Source organism: Rhinichthys klamathensis, unplaced genomic scaffold (assembly GCF_029890125.1).
Source record: "Rhinichthys klamathensis goyatoka isolate OS25496 unplaced genomic scaffold, OSU_Roscu_1.1 h1tg000134l_1, whole genome shotgun sequence".
NCBI classification, from domain to species: domain Eukaryota; kingdom Metazoa; phylum Chordata; class Actinopteri; order Cypriniformes; family Leuciscidae; genus Rhinichthys; species Rhinichthys klamathensis.
Genome location: NW_026606669.1, coordinates 72,461 through 88,835, shown reverse-complemented (window position 1 = coordinate 88,835; position 16,375 = coordinate 72,461). Strand labels below are relative to the sequence as shown.

General features: G+C 45.5%; 1 protein-coding gene across 3 annotated transcripts in view; it reads right to left on the bottom strand.

Moving 5' to 3' along the window:
* dpydb (dihydropyrimidine dehydrogenase b) overlaps positions 1 to 16,375 on the bottom strand; it is a 162,307-nt gene that overhangs the window by 86,562 nt on the left and 59,370 nt on the right. For all 3 annotated transcript variants that reach the window (XM_056256973.1, XM_056256974.1, XM_056256975.1), the window contains 2 exons: positions 4,681 to 4,788; positions 4,192 to 4,361 (listed from right to left, as the gene is read on the bottom strand). In XM_056256973.1, the coding sequence (XP_056112948.1) occupies positions 4,192 to 4,361; positions 4,681 to 4,788 (278 nt within the window). The remainder of the gene's footprint in view (positions 1 to 4,191; positions 4,362 to 4,680; positions 4,789 to 16,375) is intronic.

Sequence of the window (16,375 nt, the reverse complement as noted above, 5' to 3'; positions counted from 1 at the left end):
GCCTGGCGGAACTGGTGAACTGAAGGACCACGGTGGAGCTGAGGGAGGTAAGAGCCAAGGGTGAGACAGTGGAGTGATGGGCCGATGTGGAATCCTGGACGAAGCAGCTAAAGGCGGAACCCAGGAATCCACAGTCCAGGATGATGCTGGGGACTGGAAGCCCCACAGCGAGCCCACTAATCCACTGAATTCTAGAGGGTGAGTGACAGGGCTGACAGGAGGCAGAGGAGATGAGGAAGGCTGAAGACAGACGAGAGGCGGCGGGAGAGGGAGGCTGGGTGGGACTTCATAGACAGACTGGGGAACAGAATTTTCAGGTTCGACGGACCAGGCAGGAGGCGCTGGCTCAGGACTGGCCAGAACCAGCGGGTATCGCTCGGGGCTGGACGGAACCAGCGGCGAAGGAAGCTCTGGGCTGGACGGGACCAGCGGCGAAGGAAGCTCTGGGCTGGACGGGACCAGCGGCGAAGGAAGCTCTGGGCTGGACGGGACCAGCGGCGAAGGAAGCTCGTTGCTGGACGGAACAAGCGGCGAAGAGGGCTGGACGGTCTCTGGCTGGACGGTCTCTGGCTGGACGGTCTCTGGCTGGACGGTCTCTGGCTGGACGGTCTCTGGCTGGACGGTCTCTGGCTGGACGTGAAGCTCTGGCTGGACGTGGCTGACGTGAAGCTCTGGCTGTGAGATGGCATACTGAGGGATAAAGGACTTCAGGCATCGATTGATCGCGTCTTTCCAGTCCAGACCGGTCAGATCTGGAAGCTCCCTCGGATTGATTTGTCTAGCCCCCATCCGGTAACATGCCTTGATTGCTTCACTGTCTAGGGTGCTGGTGGCGACAAGCAGAACAAACCTTTCTGTGTACTCAAACAGATTTAAGCTCTGCTGAGCCGCCGCCGCGATATGACCAGCTAGTTCCCAACTCATCTTCGGGTCTCCGCTGGATTCTGCATTGTAGGTCTGATCTTCTGTCAGGGATGGAACTGGACTCAGACAGGTGGTAAGTGAAGTAGTTTATTAAACAGGTTTTGCAGAAGCAGTCAGAGGTATGATGAGTATGAAGACAGATGATACTTGAATGTTAACTTAACTGAAGATTAACTAGAGTCTCTTTTGCAGATGCAGGTGAAGGATCCCGGGGACGGATGCAGACGAATGGCTGAAGACTGAAGACGAGTACTGAAGGCAAGGTTTGCATAAAGTCCACAGGAAGGCAGGTAAGTAGTGTTGAAGAGTCTGTGTGTCACGTAGCGACGAGATCAGACCCAGAAGTGAGGGGAAAGAGACACTTTATGGGCCTGATGATGGGAAACAGGTGAAGGTGATCAGTGATTGTAGAGTGCCTGCAGGTGTGGGCCAGGGAGGATGATGGGACTTGGAGTGAAGAGGAGGAGCTTAGGTGGTGACTGTGACACACAGAGAGCCACGAACCCTGATGCCACACTGGACAACAAACCTGTCATTTGCACCACATAAACCAACCACAGACAAGCCACACAGATTCCTCCTGCTAAATATCTAGAGTCAGCATTTTCCTTAAAAGAGAATAGTTCCAAAGGTTTCATTCGTACATTGCGTGCAAGTCAACCCCCGTCACCCCCATTCTGCAAATTCACTCCATTGCAAACTGATTATTATTATTATTATTTTGAAAAGAAACCTTGCATTGGCTTGTTTATTTGCACTAGGTTTTATTGTATCTATATAAGCTTTATTTGTACCAGTAAGCATTTGTATGTGTACACAAATATTTTTTTCCCTAGCAGATAATGTTCTAAACTGCATGCCTACCATCTGTTGATCACAATGGTACCATACGTCAAGCTAAAACACTTTTTAATAATTCATTCTAGATAAAAGCATCAGCTTAATTCCTTAAATGTACATGAACTCAGAGTAGAAGTAAAACTACCCCCTTTGATAAAAATTCCTCCATTATAATTTACGGCCACGGTGCTTTAGCACACCCCTATTTGAACGTTCGCACAGCAAAGGCAGAGCTAATAGTTTCTGTGGTTACACATTTCTAAGTTTAACTTTCTTGACACTGTTGCCATGGCAGCATTGCAACAGTTGTCATTGAGAAAAGAATATGTCTTAATTACTTTGTTAAAAAGCTCCACAGAAAAATAAATCTTATTATATAAAGTGCTGCCCATTAAAACAGCTCAACATGGTCACCTTTACAGAAACTTCTCTCACTTTGTCTCTTTTACTTTTTCTTTTTCCACTCTGCTTTTTGAGATCGGAAAGTATTTCCAATGGTAATCCCAATAAAAAAAATACCTCATCATCTAGCCTATTGTGTTTGACACTACCTAACCTAGACACCAGGTACAGTATATACATTTACATTGTATACAATATAAACTGGAAAAAGGTGAGACTTTAATTAAAATGATATTCATAAACTGTTTAGAATAAAGTGAAAGACGATATCGCATCTGAACCCACAGAATTCTGTTCAAGTCATGACAGTGCACACATGTATTGAGAATTTTTCGCTGCACACACATTTTTCTACCACCATTTACCTACAATAGTTCATTACATTTACGTAATACTTTATACGTATCCAAATGCATAAAAGTACATTGAATGCATTACAGTGCATTCAATACACCATATAATAATACACCATAATTCAGTGTATTATGAAGTCCTCATAATACACCATAATTCAGCTTTATGTTTTAATGTACGTATAATTCTGAACATGTTTATTGTATATAATTTTAGTTGTTTGTACCTGAATAAAAAAATTGTTTTCATGTAATGTGATAACTGTTTAAAAAAAGCTTTAGCCTTCTATATGTTAATAAAGACAAGGTGCCTTTAACATGGACCTGTGTGCTATCCAACCATGGTTTCACATGTTTATTTTTATCTCAGACCTCTCATTCACAGACAAAGATCTAAATTTAACTCCAGCTTAGACCATTCAAGATTTTACACTAGATTTCAGTTCAGTTCTCAAAGATATTTAACTCTGAATCTTTTTACTGTCAGCTTATTCCATTAAGTAAGGCTATTCAATTTTTCTCCGCTGACTTTTATCGCTTTTATTCTGACTGTCTGTTGTGTAATCTATGGCTAGCGGTGTTAACTTTGATATGGTTCCATTTGAAATGATTGATATTTAATGTAACATTTCCACATTACAGATAGAATTTTGCAAGATATCAGTAATAATGAGACAATAGCTTTCGAAACTGGGCTATGTTCTCAATTGAGTTCTAGGAGAAATGTGGATAATGAATATAAATTCACTCATTTTTTGAAAGTGAAAGTCCCTTGAATACATCACATCCATTTGGGAATATTTTTTGTTATTTTAGGGTTTTATGCAACAGTCTGTCAGGCGCAGCACAAGATAATTTGAAGGTGAACTGTGTTATTTCTGTCCACGAGCAGCACCAAAATAAATTAAGCAAAATAATAATAAAAAAAAAAAAATACAAGTAATAAAAATACAAGTAAATAATAATTTCAAACAAAGACGGAATATTTCTTTCTGTAGAGGTACACAGTAAACTGTTAGTTTATCTATTTACTATTAGTCATCTCAGTCAGCAGTAGAGATGGAGAGAGAGTTTGCCCAAATTCTAGTGCCACGAGCAGCACCAAAATAAATTAAGCAAAATAATAATAAAAACAAATACAAGTAATAAAAATACAAGTAAATAATAATTTCAAACAAAGACGGAATATTTCTTTCTGTAGAGGTACACAGTAAACTGTCAGTTTATCTATTTACTATTAGTCAGCTCAGTCAGCAGTAGAGATGGAGAGAGAGTTTGCCCAAATTCTAGTGCCACGAGCAGCACCAAAATAAATTAAGCAAAATAATAATAAAAACAAATACAAGTAATAAAAATACAAGTAAATAATAATTTCAAACAAAGACGGAATATTTCTTTCTGTAGAGGTACACAGTAAACTGTCAGTTTATCTATTTACTATTAGTCATCTCAGTCAGCAGTAGAGATGGAGAGAGAGTTTGCCCAAATTCTAGTGAACCCCCCCCCCCCCCCCCCCCCAATCCCCCATAAAAGAACATGTCAGATCCACACAAAATGTAATTTAAGAAGACAAAAAGAGAAAATGTCTTAAGGACGTAGGGTATACAGATGTTCCTTCAATAGAAATTTATCACTGGCTGCAGGTGCTGCTGAATTGATTTTTTTTTTTTACCTCTTCTGGAACAGCACGAATGTTGGTAAAGCCCTTTCTAAAGACCACAAAGACTCGTCGAGCTCCGCAGCGGAGAGCAGAGGTGGCGCAGTCAAACGCTGTGTCTCCTGCGCCTAGGACTATCACATTCCCATGTAGCTTTGGCAGCTGCGAACGGCAATTACACATGCCTGCAAAAAACAAGTGCCACAGAAAAAGACACAACAAATAACACAAATTGTAAGTAAAATTCAGTGCACAGAGACTTAACCAATATCAAATACCAGATGGCACTAACAGTTTGACCACTGAATCTCACTAATGAAAATTATTCAGGAGAGTCGTGTAATAAACACATTTATTTTCTCCCAGTAAGTGTAATATTGTTAAAAGAGAACAGGAAATAAGTAAAATTACTGTGAAAGGATGGCAACAGGTAGCCAGTTTTTCAAAAGGAAGCCAGTAATTTCACATAATTTTCATGTTAAAAAATATTTTCTCTTCTGGTACCTTTTTTACTGGCCTTTGCAACCAAAGGAAGGAAATCCTTTGATGTGTAGAATCCCTGTTCTGTGGTCAAGTCTTCAAAGATCTTGTCCCTGTTTGCTTGTGGAAGACCTGTATAGCATGAAAAAAGAGACAAATTAATAAATTGTGTGTTAAGATGAATACATTTGGAGGCAATGTGAGACAAAGACTTGTTGCTGAAACTGCTAAAAATAAACGTATAAGTCTGCAGTTATATTCATCCTTACAAAGTATTTTCCCCTAACTTGCACCACTATTAGTCTTGCGTTTGCTTTAATGCTTCATTAAAGATACATTTAACAACATTGGATGTATTGTGCATTTAAAAAATGTAAGCCAAGTGGATTCTGAATGCAACTTTTATATATATATATATATATATATATATTATATATATATATAAATAAGTTGTATAAATTACGCATACAACTCTGTGGCCTAAATTGTCTATTCTAAAAATGTCTAAATTTCATTTCTGCAGATTATTTGCTTTAAATCGAATTTATCATAATCTACCTACCTTCACGTCACTTTTAACTTGGCAAAATTAGCTATTATCAGAATTAAAAATGCATGGTTATTACCTGCTCTCTGTAACGTATATTCTTTTATGTTGTGTTTTGGTTTCGGTTTCACTGTTTGCTCCGTTCCCGGTTGCCTGTGTTCATGAATAGTTTCCTTGGTTGCTAATTAATCCCTCAGCTGTTCTGATTGCTACCCCTTGTATTTAAGCCCTTGGTTAATTTTGTTCATTTGTCCTATATGTGTTTATGTTTTCCCCTGCGAGTTTTTCTGTTGTGGATTTAAAAATGACTGTTTTTGTTTGATCCCTAGTAGGCTTGCTACGATAGTCTGTGTTACTGGTGTTCAAAAGGAACACCGGTTACATCTCCTGCTCACCGCGGCACTGTTGGTTTGATAAAAAAAAAAAAAAAATTATAAAATAATTTAGTTCAGTTAGAGAACAGACACTATTAAACTGAACATGTCTGCTTAATAAATCGTGAGCCGAACGAGAGTTGCCGCACAGATCAGCAACAGGAGTCAGGTTTCATTCATCACGAGAGTGAGGAGCTGACTGACAAGGTGACTGCGGAATATTTGGTGTCAAAGCGAAATGTAAAAGCGCCTATTTAAGCGAATTTGTCATTGCACTGTTTTGTTGTTGTGTTTTTCATTAAGAACAATAGGCTAATGATCTAACCATTCAAGTAATCCGCCCCGAATTGGCACTAATTTGAAAACGAAACTAAAATATGCTCGGCCACACGAGTCAACGGGGTGCGGAGCATCTGTTCTGCTCGCTCTGCTCTCGTTGATATGTGCAGCCGTGCACATGTTAGTTTTGTTTTCAAATTAGCGCCAATTCGGGGCACAACAACAAAACAGTGCTGCTCCGCACCAATTTGAATGCCCGTGCAAATGCGTGCATTTTACGTTCGTCTTTAAATTAGCGATTTAAAAGCCCCCGCCGGTGATACCGGTGTTGTCACACGCCGATTAACCGGTGGGAAAATATCTTCAGCGTCACATCCCTAATCCCTAGTCTTCGTGCATTTCTACAGCCACTTTGTGACAGAATACTGGACCCTCAAATTGAGTATTATACAAATGGTTTACAGGTCGTACAGCTGCTCTGTTTAGAGCAAGGCAATAATATCGAGGACCGCACCAGTGACATTCTAGACCTGGCATGCCTTACTACCTTCCCTGACCACACCCTGAGTGTATTTTTTCAAACAAGCCTAAATGAACAGTGTAAGTAAGGCACGCCTGTCCGGTGTTGGTCCTCGAGATTGTGAAGTGGGTGCTGCTGAACAACAGATCAGCTTACACCATTATCTCAGCGGAGGACATCATCAACCCAACTCTGGACCCAGAGCCAAGCCAGCCACCTGCCACGCACGGAGCAAACGCCAGAGCCCACCGCAGTAGGAGAGCCTGAGCCTGCCGTGATGAACAAGACAGACAAGAGGACTGAGCCAACCATCGCCCCGGAGCTTGAGCTCCACAGAAAGTCTGACCAGGTGCGTGAGCCGGCAACACCGTGCATTGCCGTGGGACTGCTCGTGGAGTTTGAGGGCAAGGAGGAAAGCTCCACCCACACATATTATTTTGAGGAATTGGAAGAGGATGTTTCCTGAGTTCTCCCATCCCCACTGGTCCCGCCCAGCTTCAAGTCTCCGCTGTCTCCACTGGTTCCGCCCAGCTCTAATTTTTTCTCTGTCTCCAGAGATCCCACCCAAAGCCAGCCAGCCGGTCGGCCCCGCCTTCGCTGGTTCCCGTCAGCTCCTCTCTAGTTTTACTCCACTATGCTGTGTGGAATTGCCTTTGGTCTTCTGGTCTCCAGGTCCGCCTAGTCAAGTGGATCCCCATGCCGAGCCCATCTCTCCACCTTGGCTCATCGACCTATCGGCTCCACCTTGGTTCCTCCCTCCCTCGGCTCCACCTGGGACCATTGTCCTTAAGGCTCCACCCAGCTTCCTTGTCCCTCCGGCTTCTCCTTGTCAGACGTCGCCAATTATCCCTCATCTGTTCTGTTTTACCTTGATTACTGCTCATTTTGTATTTAAGCCCTTAGTTCATTCTGTTCATTTATCCGGTAGGTGTTTACATTTTCCCCTGTGTAAGGATAAAAATCAACAGACTATTGCTTTACTGTTTCAACCCCCTCCAAGGGCCATTTGGAATTCCTAAAGGCAAAAAGGTTCTGATAGTGATCAAGGCCTGTAGGCCAATATACATCAGGGGTCTATTAATTGTCACACCTTTAGTATGGTGGGGGAAGTTGTAATCTGATTGGTTAGTTTGAGAGTCTCACATTTGGGTTTTGGTCATATGTTCAAGGAACGTATAAAAGAAGATTGCAACGATTGATCTGTCTCTTCTTTTTCTGGGCTCTTCTTGGGGCACTCTTTCTTTGCCTCCTCTTTTCTTTGTCTCTTCTTCTTGAGGGGCTTTGATCTTCCACTCTACCTGAGCTCTGCCTTCCATCTCTCTGATTTTTCAATATCAATAAATATTTATCAGGTAATATTTCACATACATGCTGGGTAGGATTAATAGTATATGTTTTTATCATCTCATACATCTGTTTTGTAACTATTTCAAGTGTAACCATAACCAAATACTGCTATTAAACCCTTTCAATTACAAATAATGTGCTTACTAGTTTTGATTCGGTAGTAACTTTGGAGTGCTACCTATTGTGATACAATATTGTCACACAATAGCAACACTCTTCCACATATTACAGTTATATTACAGTAATGAATTCCATCCATCTATTCTCCAAACCATTTGTCCACTGTAGGGTCACAGGGATGCTTGAGCCTATCCCAGATTCTCATACCAGTCCATTACAGTAATACATTTTATATTATATTATATTATATTATATTAGTACTCTTACATGCTATACAAAAAAAAAACAATACAAAAAACCCATGAGGACCAATATTCATAGAGCATCTGGCATATTTGTAGTAGGGCAAACGACCCGTGTTAAAAACTCAGCAAAGTCATGATTAGTTCAGTTTATATCAACATTGTGACAACAAACAATAACGAGTGACTGTAACTATTGAGCATAATCACACTTCAGCAACTGCATATAAATCAATGATCTAATAGAGTTTGTTTGGAATTATGTCGTCCTCAGACATGTAAGGTTAAATAATGAACTAGAGGAACGGCAGACGGCTTCCTTAAGAAATATGTCGATAAGACAAAGGGCAAACAGAAATGGATCTAAGGGATACTTAACCCCCTGTCATTTCAAATCTGTCTATTAAGCTGGCACTCACCCCAAGGATGTACTGCATGATGGAGGCTATCAATCTCTATCTCATTATGCCCATCATCACGGTTTGAGCGATGAACACCAAGGCCTCGTGTGTGATGGTAAGGAAAAGCCATTCTGTGCCTTCAAGCATCAGACGAAACTTTGTACAGCGAAGCATCAAAGAACAGATTAACATGTACAAACTGCAGGAGGTTACTGTAAGTTAACAGATGCTCCAGGTACAAACATACTGTTGCCTGTACTTCTCTGCAATCATTATAGGCTATTTAAAGTCTGTCCTGAACAACATCGGTGCTTCACAAAGTAACATAAGGATAACGGTTAAATACACAACGTTGTGCAGCTAAAAGATGTCTAAAAATGTATTTTTGCTAAGAGCAGTTGTTTCGTAGCAGCATTTGACACTTTTTAGATCAAATCAATGCAGAAATTAAATAGTCTGTTCCTGTATGAATGTAATTCATTAGGCAACTGCAAGCAGTGGCTGAAGAGAAATATTGTGATAAACAGACTAATGGTTCTCTTACGAGAGGTTCTCTCGTATTGCGTAAGCTAGCTTACGCTGCGGGAAAGATTCATCTTTGCTGAGAGTTTGAAGCCAAAAAATTATTTCATAATTTGTATCCATTGACAACGCAGTTCCTCTGCGGCAGACCTAGAGCAGGCTAGCTAGCAGCTCATTGGTTCGCTCAGAGAGAACTGCTTAAGCCTATGGGAGAGCGGGGCTGAACCCGCTGCCAATGAGAAGCGCCCGCGCGCTCATTGCATCATGGCCCGCCAGAATGGGCGTGGCTATGGTGTATATAACAGTCTCTCCCAGGCTTATTTGTTGATTCATTTCATCTTCAGCGAGCTACACGCTTCTGCTGTCCTGAGAAAAGCCGTCGCCGTCGAGAAGGCATCACTCTAGCGAGCTCCCGGACCCTGAAGAAGCCGGCCGTCTTCGCCACCTTCAGCCGCCCTGCAAGCTAGCGCCATCCGACGACTGTATCCTTTTTCTCTATATCTAAAAGAGCCGAGCGTCTTTTTAAAGATGTCTCGTTTTTCCTGCGGCTCTTGCCGCGCTCCTCTCGAGGACGGAGACCGCCACGTCATTTGCGCTCTCTGCCTGGGACTCGAGCACGCAGAACTCGCCCTCGCGGATGGAGGATGCGACTTCTGTGAGAGCCTGCCGTTGTCGTCCCTGCGGGCACGACTTCTGGCGGCAAAATCCGCTCCCGCGCCGCCTCTCTCTTCGCCGCGTAAAAAGAAACGCCGCGCCCAGAGGCCGCCGGAGCCCCCTGCGGAACCATGCGGGCCACCGCCGCGCTTCCCGCTTCCCGCTTCCCGCTCTCCCTCCCCGCCCCAGCCGGACATACAGTTGCCGCCGAGTGGCCGCTCTGTCGCTTCCGATGACGCCGCGGAGGAGAAGGATTCCTGTTCACTGCTCGCGTCAGACAGTGAGGAATGGTCATCTCTCGGATCCACGAGAGAGTCGGCGGGGATCCGCGCCGGAATAGAGGAGGAACTAATGCGCCTCCTCTCACAGGCCGTCGAACGCCTCGGTCTCGAGTGGTCTCCTCCACCCGAGCAGGCCCCGAACCGGATGGACGGCAGCTTTTTTCATCGGCGCTCGACCCCCGCGTGCAACCGGGCCGCCCCATTCCTGCCTGAACTTCACACAGAGCTGACGAAGTCCTGGAATGCCCCGCTCTCGGCTAGAAACCGCTCCGATATATCCGCCTCGCTGCGCTCGGTGGACGGAGCCGCCGAAAAAGGTTATTCAGCCATGCCGCCCGTTGAGGACTTGGTCGCCGCACACCTCTGCCCGCCTTCTGCTAGATGGCGCTCTTCCCCCACGCTTCCTTCGAAAGCTTGCAGAGCGACCTCGAGCTTTCATGCTCGCGCCTATGCCGCCGCCGGTCAGGCCGCCGCAGCGCTGCATTCTATGTCTGTCCTCCAAGTGTTACAGAGCGATATTCTCCGTGAGTGGGCCGAGAGCGGTAGAAACCCCTCCTCCGCTGTCACGGATCTGAGAAGTGCTACGGACCTCGCCCTTCGCGCCACTAAAGCCGCCGCACAAGCTCTGGGGAGATGCATGGCCAGCCTTTGTGTATCCGAGAGACACTTATGGCTCACGCTCGCCGACATGGGAGATTCTGAACGCGCCGCGTTTCTTAACGCGCCCCTCTCCCCGACGGGCCTTTTTGGATCTGCTGTCACGGGAATCGTCGATCGCTTTTCCGAGGTCCAGAAAGCCACTCAGGCCATGAATTTGTTTCTGCCCCGCCGCGCTAGCTCTTCCGCAGGCCGCTCTCGCGAGCCTCCTGCCAGAGCTCCACCACAGCGCCCTCCTCCGCAGACTCAAACAGCCCAGCGCAGACAGGGCGGCCGCCCTCGCTCTCGCTCTGACAGCCGCCGCAGACCGCCGCCCCCACGGGGCCCGCGACCCAAGATCACGCTGAAGCCTGATCATCAGAAGTCTGCCTAGCAAAGTTAAGAAAACGACGGCGCTCTCCCGCTGCGGCCGGACCGCCGTCAAAGCTTCGCCCTCTGCCAGTCCCCGTTGTTTCGCCGACTGCTGTAGTGTTTATCGCCACAAACAAGCCGGTGTCCCAGCCCGCTTGCGAGCGACAAAAAGCCGTTTTTACGGCTACCCAGAGAAATCTCAAAAAGAGAAAATATGCCAGTTGTGTAGAAAATGTGCCCACAATCATGTGTTCACCCATACACACAAGCATAACATATCCCGTGTCTCTCTCAGAGCCCCATCACATGAAACGGGCACAGCCCGCTCTAATATCAGAGAACATAAACACGCCCACGAGCTCATGCGCGTGTCCCCTCTCTGCTCGCTCTGTTTCACGGCCCATAGACTCCTCTCTGAGTGCAAGTCCCGTTGCCACACACATTCAAAGCGCGCCCACACACTGTGTCCAGCCCGCTATGTGCAGCAATCAGGGCGATATAGCCATTCGGCCACTAGCCGCATGCTCCAAAGCGTGGGAAGCAATTCCAGGCATTTCCCCGTGGGTGCTAAGCATTATAAAGAACGGCTATCTGCTACAGTTTCGCCGCCGCCCGCCTCGTGCGCGCGCTCGGCTCGAATCTACTGTCAGCCCGCTGGCCGCCGGCACGCTCCGCTCAGAAATTGCGACGCTGTTGCAAAAGGGCGCCATAGAGAGAGTCCCGCCATCTATGACCGAGTCGGGGTTTTACGGCCGTTATTTTCTGGTCCCCAAGAAAGACGGCGGCCTCAGACCGATTTTAGATCTCAGGTTTTTGAACAAAGTGCTCATGAAGAGACCGTTCAAGATGCTCACTACCAGGAAACTCCTCGCGCAGGTGCGCCAGGGGGACTGGTTCATCTCTCTAGACCTGAAAGACGCCTATTTTCAGATCCAGATAAATCCCCGTCACAGGCCATTCTTACGTTTCGCCTTCGAGGGTCATGTTTATCAATACGCCGTTCTCCCGTTCGGCTTATCCCTGGCGCCCCGTACATTCACGAAGTGCATGGATACGTGGATGCATCCAACACGGGTTGGGGTGCAGTCTGCGAGGGCTCACCGGCCTTCGGCCATTGGTCGACACAGGAAAGCCCCTTACACATAAACTGTCTGGAAATGCTTGCGGTCGAGAACGCGCTCTCGCGCTTCCTCCCGCTCATTCGGGGACACCACGTCCTGATCCGTTCGGACAACATGGCTGTGGTCTCCTATCTCAACCGTCAGGGCGGTGTCAGATCCAGGAATCTCTTCCTACTGACACACCGCATTCTAGTTTGGTCTCAGAGCCGCCTGCTCTCGCTCAGAGCGACGCATGTGCCGGGCCATCTGAACGACGGTCCAGACATACTGTCCAGAACCCTCATCTCCACAGGAGAATGGTCCCTGAACACACAAACGGTCCAAATACTGTGGCGGCTATTCGGCAGAGCAGAAGTGGACCTCTTCGCGTCAGAAGAGAACGCTCACTGCCCAATATTTTTTTCAAGGAGCGAGGACGCGCTAGCCCAGGAATGGCCTCGCCGCCCGCTCTATGCATTCCCTCCGATCGCTCTGCTACCGCAGGTAATTCAGAGGATCAGGGACACACGCCACTCGGTGCTCCTCATAGCCCCGCGTTGGGAGAGTCAGAATTGGGTTCCGGAGCTCACTCAGCTGTCACAGACAGCCCTGTGGCCCATCCCAGTCAGAGCAGATCTCCTCTCAAGCTCGCGGCACGATCTGGCACCCCCATCCACGGCGCTGGGCGCTACATGCATGGGTGATCAACGACTATTCGTCGATTTGCCAGAGGGAGTAAGAAACACTATCATACAGGCTAGAGCACCTTCCACGAGAAGGCTCTATGCGTCTAAATGGTCTGTGTTCTCAAAATGGTGCACCGACAAACATCTGGACCCACGGTCATGCGAGGTGCCGTCTTTGCTTGTTTTCCTTCAAGAGATGCTGGACAAGGGCAGGTCCCCCTCCACTCTCAAGGTTTACATGGCAGCAGTCGCGGCGTTCTCTGAACCCCGACGCGCTCAGTCCCTGGGCAAAGACGAGTTAGTCGTCCGCTTCCTCAGGGGAGCTAAGAGGATGAACCCTCCGCGCCCCCCTTCGGTTCCTATCTGGGATCTTTCTATAGTTCTCGAAGCTATGAAAGCACCCCCGTTCGAACCGCTCGAGTCTGTGGACCTCTAAATACCTCTCGCTCAAAACCGTTTTTCTGACGGCTCTGTCCTCAGTAAAACGCGTGGGGGATCTTCACGCGCTCTCATCCAGCGCCGCGTGTCTTGAGTTTGGACCGAATGATTCTGTTGTCATTCTCAAACCTAGGCATGGCTATGTCCCGAAGGCGATTGGTACCCCGTTCAGGGCTCAGATTATTTCCCTATCGGCTCTGCCTTCATCCGATAGTGAGCGCGACGCCAATCTCCTCTGCCCGGTGCGGGCTCTGAGATTGTACACTACGCGCGCTGCCGCGTTCAGACGCGCTGAGCAGCTTTTCGTGTCGTTTGGGGGGCGCACCAAAGGTCTGGCCGCCTCTAAACAGACACTGTCTAGATGGATAGTGGACGCTATCGCCTCTGCTTACGCATCTAAATGCCTGCCCTGCCCTCTGGGCATCAGGGCGCACTCCACTAGAGGCATGGCCTCATCGTGGGCATGGTCCTGTGGAATTTCCATTCATGACATTTGTGTGGCCGCGGGATGGGCCTCCCCGTCCACTTTTGTCAGATTTTACAACTTGGAAGTTCCCGCCTTGCAGGCAAAATTACTAGCTGTCTAACGATCAGCTCCCTAAGAAGCTGCATTACTGGGAGTCCCTCACACAACCGGTTCGCCCCTTGTGCTCTCCTTAGATGCTTATGTATACACTTCATGTGCCCGCTCTGCCGGCCTCATATTACATTCACTCCACGTTAAAAATCCCCCGGTATCACCCTGGGATTCATGAGTGGATTCATAGCGCGCACGGCGTTGACCAGGTGTTCCCGCAGCGTAAGCTAGCTTACGCAATACGAGAGAACCTCTCGTAAGAGAACGAATCGGTTACCTAACGTAACCTCGGTTCTCTCTAGAAGAGGGAACGAGTATTGCGTTCCCGGCCGTGCTTGCGCTACTAGCGTTTCGCTTCACGCTGAAATAAATCAACATATAAGCCTGGGAGAGACTGTTATATACACCATAGCCACGCCCATTCTGGCGGGCCATGATGCAATGAGCGCGCGGGCGCTTCTCATTGGCAGCGGGTTCAGCCCCGCTCTCCCATAGGCTTAAGCAGTTCTCTCTGAGCGAACCAATGAGCTGCTAGCTAGCCTGCTCTAGGTCTGCCGCAGAGGAACTGCGTTGTCAATGGATACAAATTATGAAATAATTTTTTGGCTTCAAACTCTCAGCAAAGATGAATCTTTCCCGCAGCGTAAGCTAGCTTACGCAATACTCGTTCCCTCTTCTAGAGAGAACCGAGGTTACGTTAGGTAACCGATTCGTTTTACAGCAAAGGTTAGTACAGAAGTAAACATGGTTCTATAAATGAAATCGTGTGCAGTACCCTAAATCTCATTGATCTTTATTCAAATCGGATAACACCTACATTAATCTTCACCACCATTATTTTTTTAGAATGATCCAAAGAGCATCTTCAGTTGAAAAACAAAACGGCAGTACAAAGTTTATAAAGTTCACACATAAATTTTTTATTTTTTTATTAGTGACCATAAAACTGAAAATCAGTTCTGTTCAGTGTTTGTTTTTGTTTTTTTGTTGTGATCTTCTTCTAACTCTACTAATAGAATGACCAATGAAAAAAAGCTTTGAGTTTTTAAGTAATGATTTGCGAAGTTTTTTGGATTGTACTGTTCTTGGATCAGTGCAAGCACATAAATCGAAGTCTGTGTTGTAGTTTGAACTGGCAGTGACTAACAGCAACACTGAGAAGTAATATACTACAATAAAAAGTAACCAGCAAAATTTTTGGAGTACTGCTATAAATGTAAAGCACGACATATTGATCTCCAATATACTATCTGCAGTTCAACTTTAGTTGAAAAGTAGGGACCACTTTCTTCAACAGCTTAAATACCACATGCAGTAAAACGATGCAAAGCAGTTAAAAAGACAGTTTTATCCTTCACAGACAGTGATTGCTTTAAATCCAGAGTTTTCCCCCAGGAGTCCCTGAAGGCACTCCAGGAAGTCCACAGAGAATATATGTACCTAAAAAATATAGCATTTGTACATGTACGTAGCATTTCTAACTAAGAACTTATTTCTAGCTGTCAAAATAATTCTCTTTTAAGCATTACGTAAGGAAGTATTGTTAGATACAATTAAGTAATTATAAAGTGTCTTTTTATTTTAAGGGTTGGCTGACAGTCGGCATGAGTGGGTGCCTGAGTCTTTAAAGATTAAAACCCCTCTGCAACATTTTTTTATAATCTAAGAAATATTACATTTATTTGGCAACTCTTGCATTTCAGAAGCTTTTGTAAGAAACTCAACTAATGTGACAATATGATATACATACCGACCTTAGTAAGACCTCCTCAGAGTCATATACATTAGAACCGAACATCTAGACCAATCTGCCTACCCATATGGTCTAGTTTAGATGCTGCATTCATCTTTTTCACTGCTTCAGATAAACCCACATGACTGCTGCTAACCTTAAAGCATTCCGGGCTTAATTTCCTCCATTGTGAATGATTTTGTGATGGGTGTACACAGAAAACAATATTTTCAAGGCGACGGTCCAAAAATGTATATTTTGATGATAGCCATTACTGAGACGGAAAGCGCACGACATAGCAATCACATGATAAAATGACACACAAAAAAACCCAGTGTGTGTGGAACATGTCGGTTATTTTTACAGGCCAAAAAGAAACATCCTTATCTGTGTTTTTCAACCATTTCTCTCTCTCAAAGGCAAAGGTACACATTTGCATGTCAATCACTGTAGAGGCTGACTTTAGAGACAACATGAGAGAAGTGGTGAAAAAATATCACAGAGGCGCAAATGTAATCATTTCCTTTATGATTCCCAGCTTATTGCTGTTGCTTTATGAGAAAAAGAAATCCCAGAGCAGTTCTGAGACTTGCCCGTCTCAATAACAATGAAGCTTAGCTACCAAAAAGTAGCGCTTATTCAAACATAATAAATGATACGTATTCCTTTTAATTATAAGGAGAAGAAAGAAGCACAAAGTACACAGTCACCCTCGAGGAATGTTTGAATTTCTCAAATCAAATCAACACACACAATATTTCCTTACTTTAATAAAAATAGAAGGCAAAATGACTCAACGGACACATTTCTTTCTGCATAAAGAAACCACAAATGCCACAAGCTGGCAAGCATTAAAAGATTAGTTAAAAAAAACTTGAAATTCTGTCATCA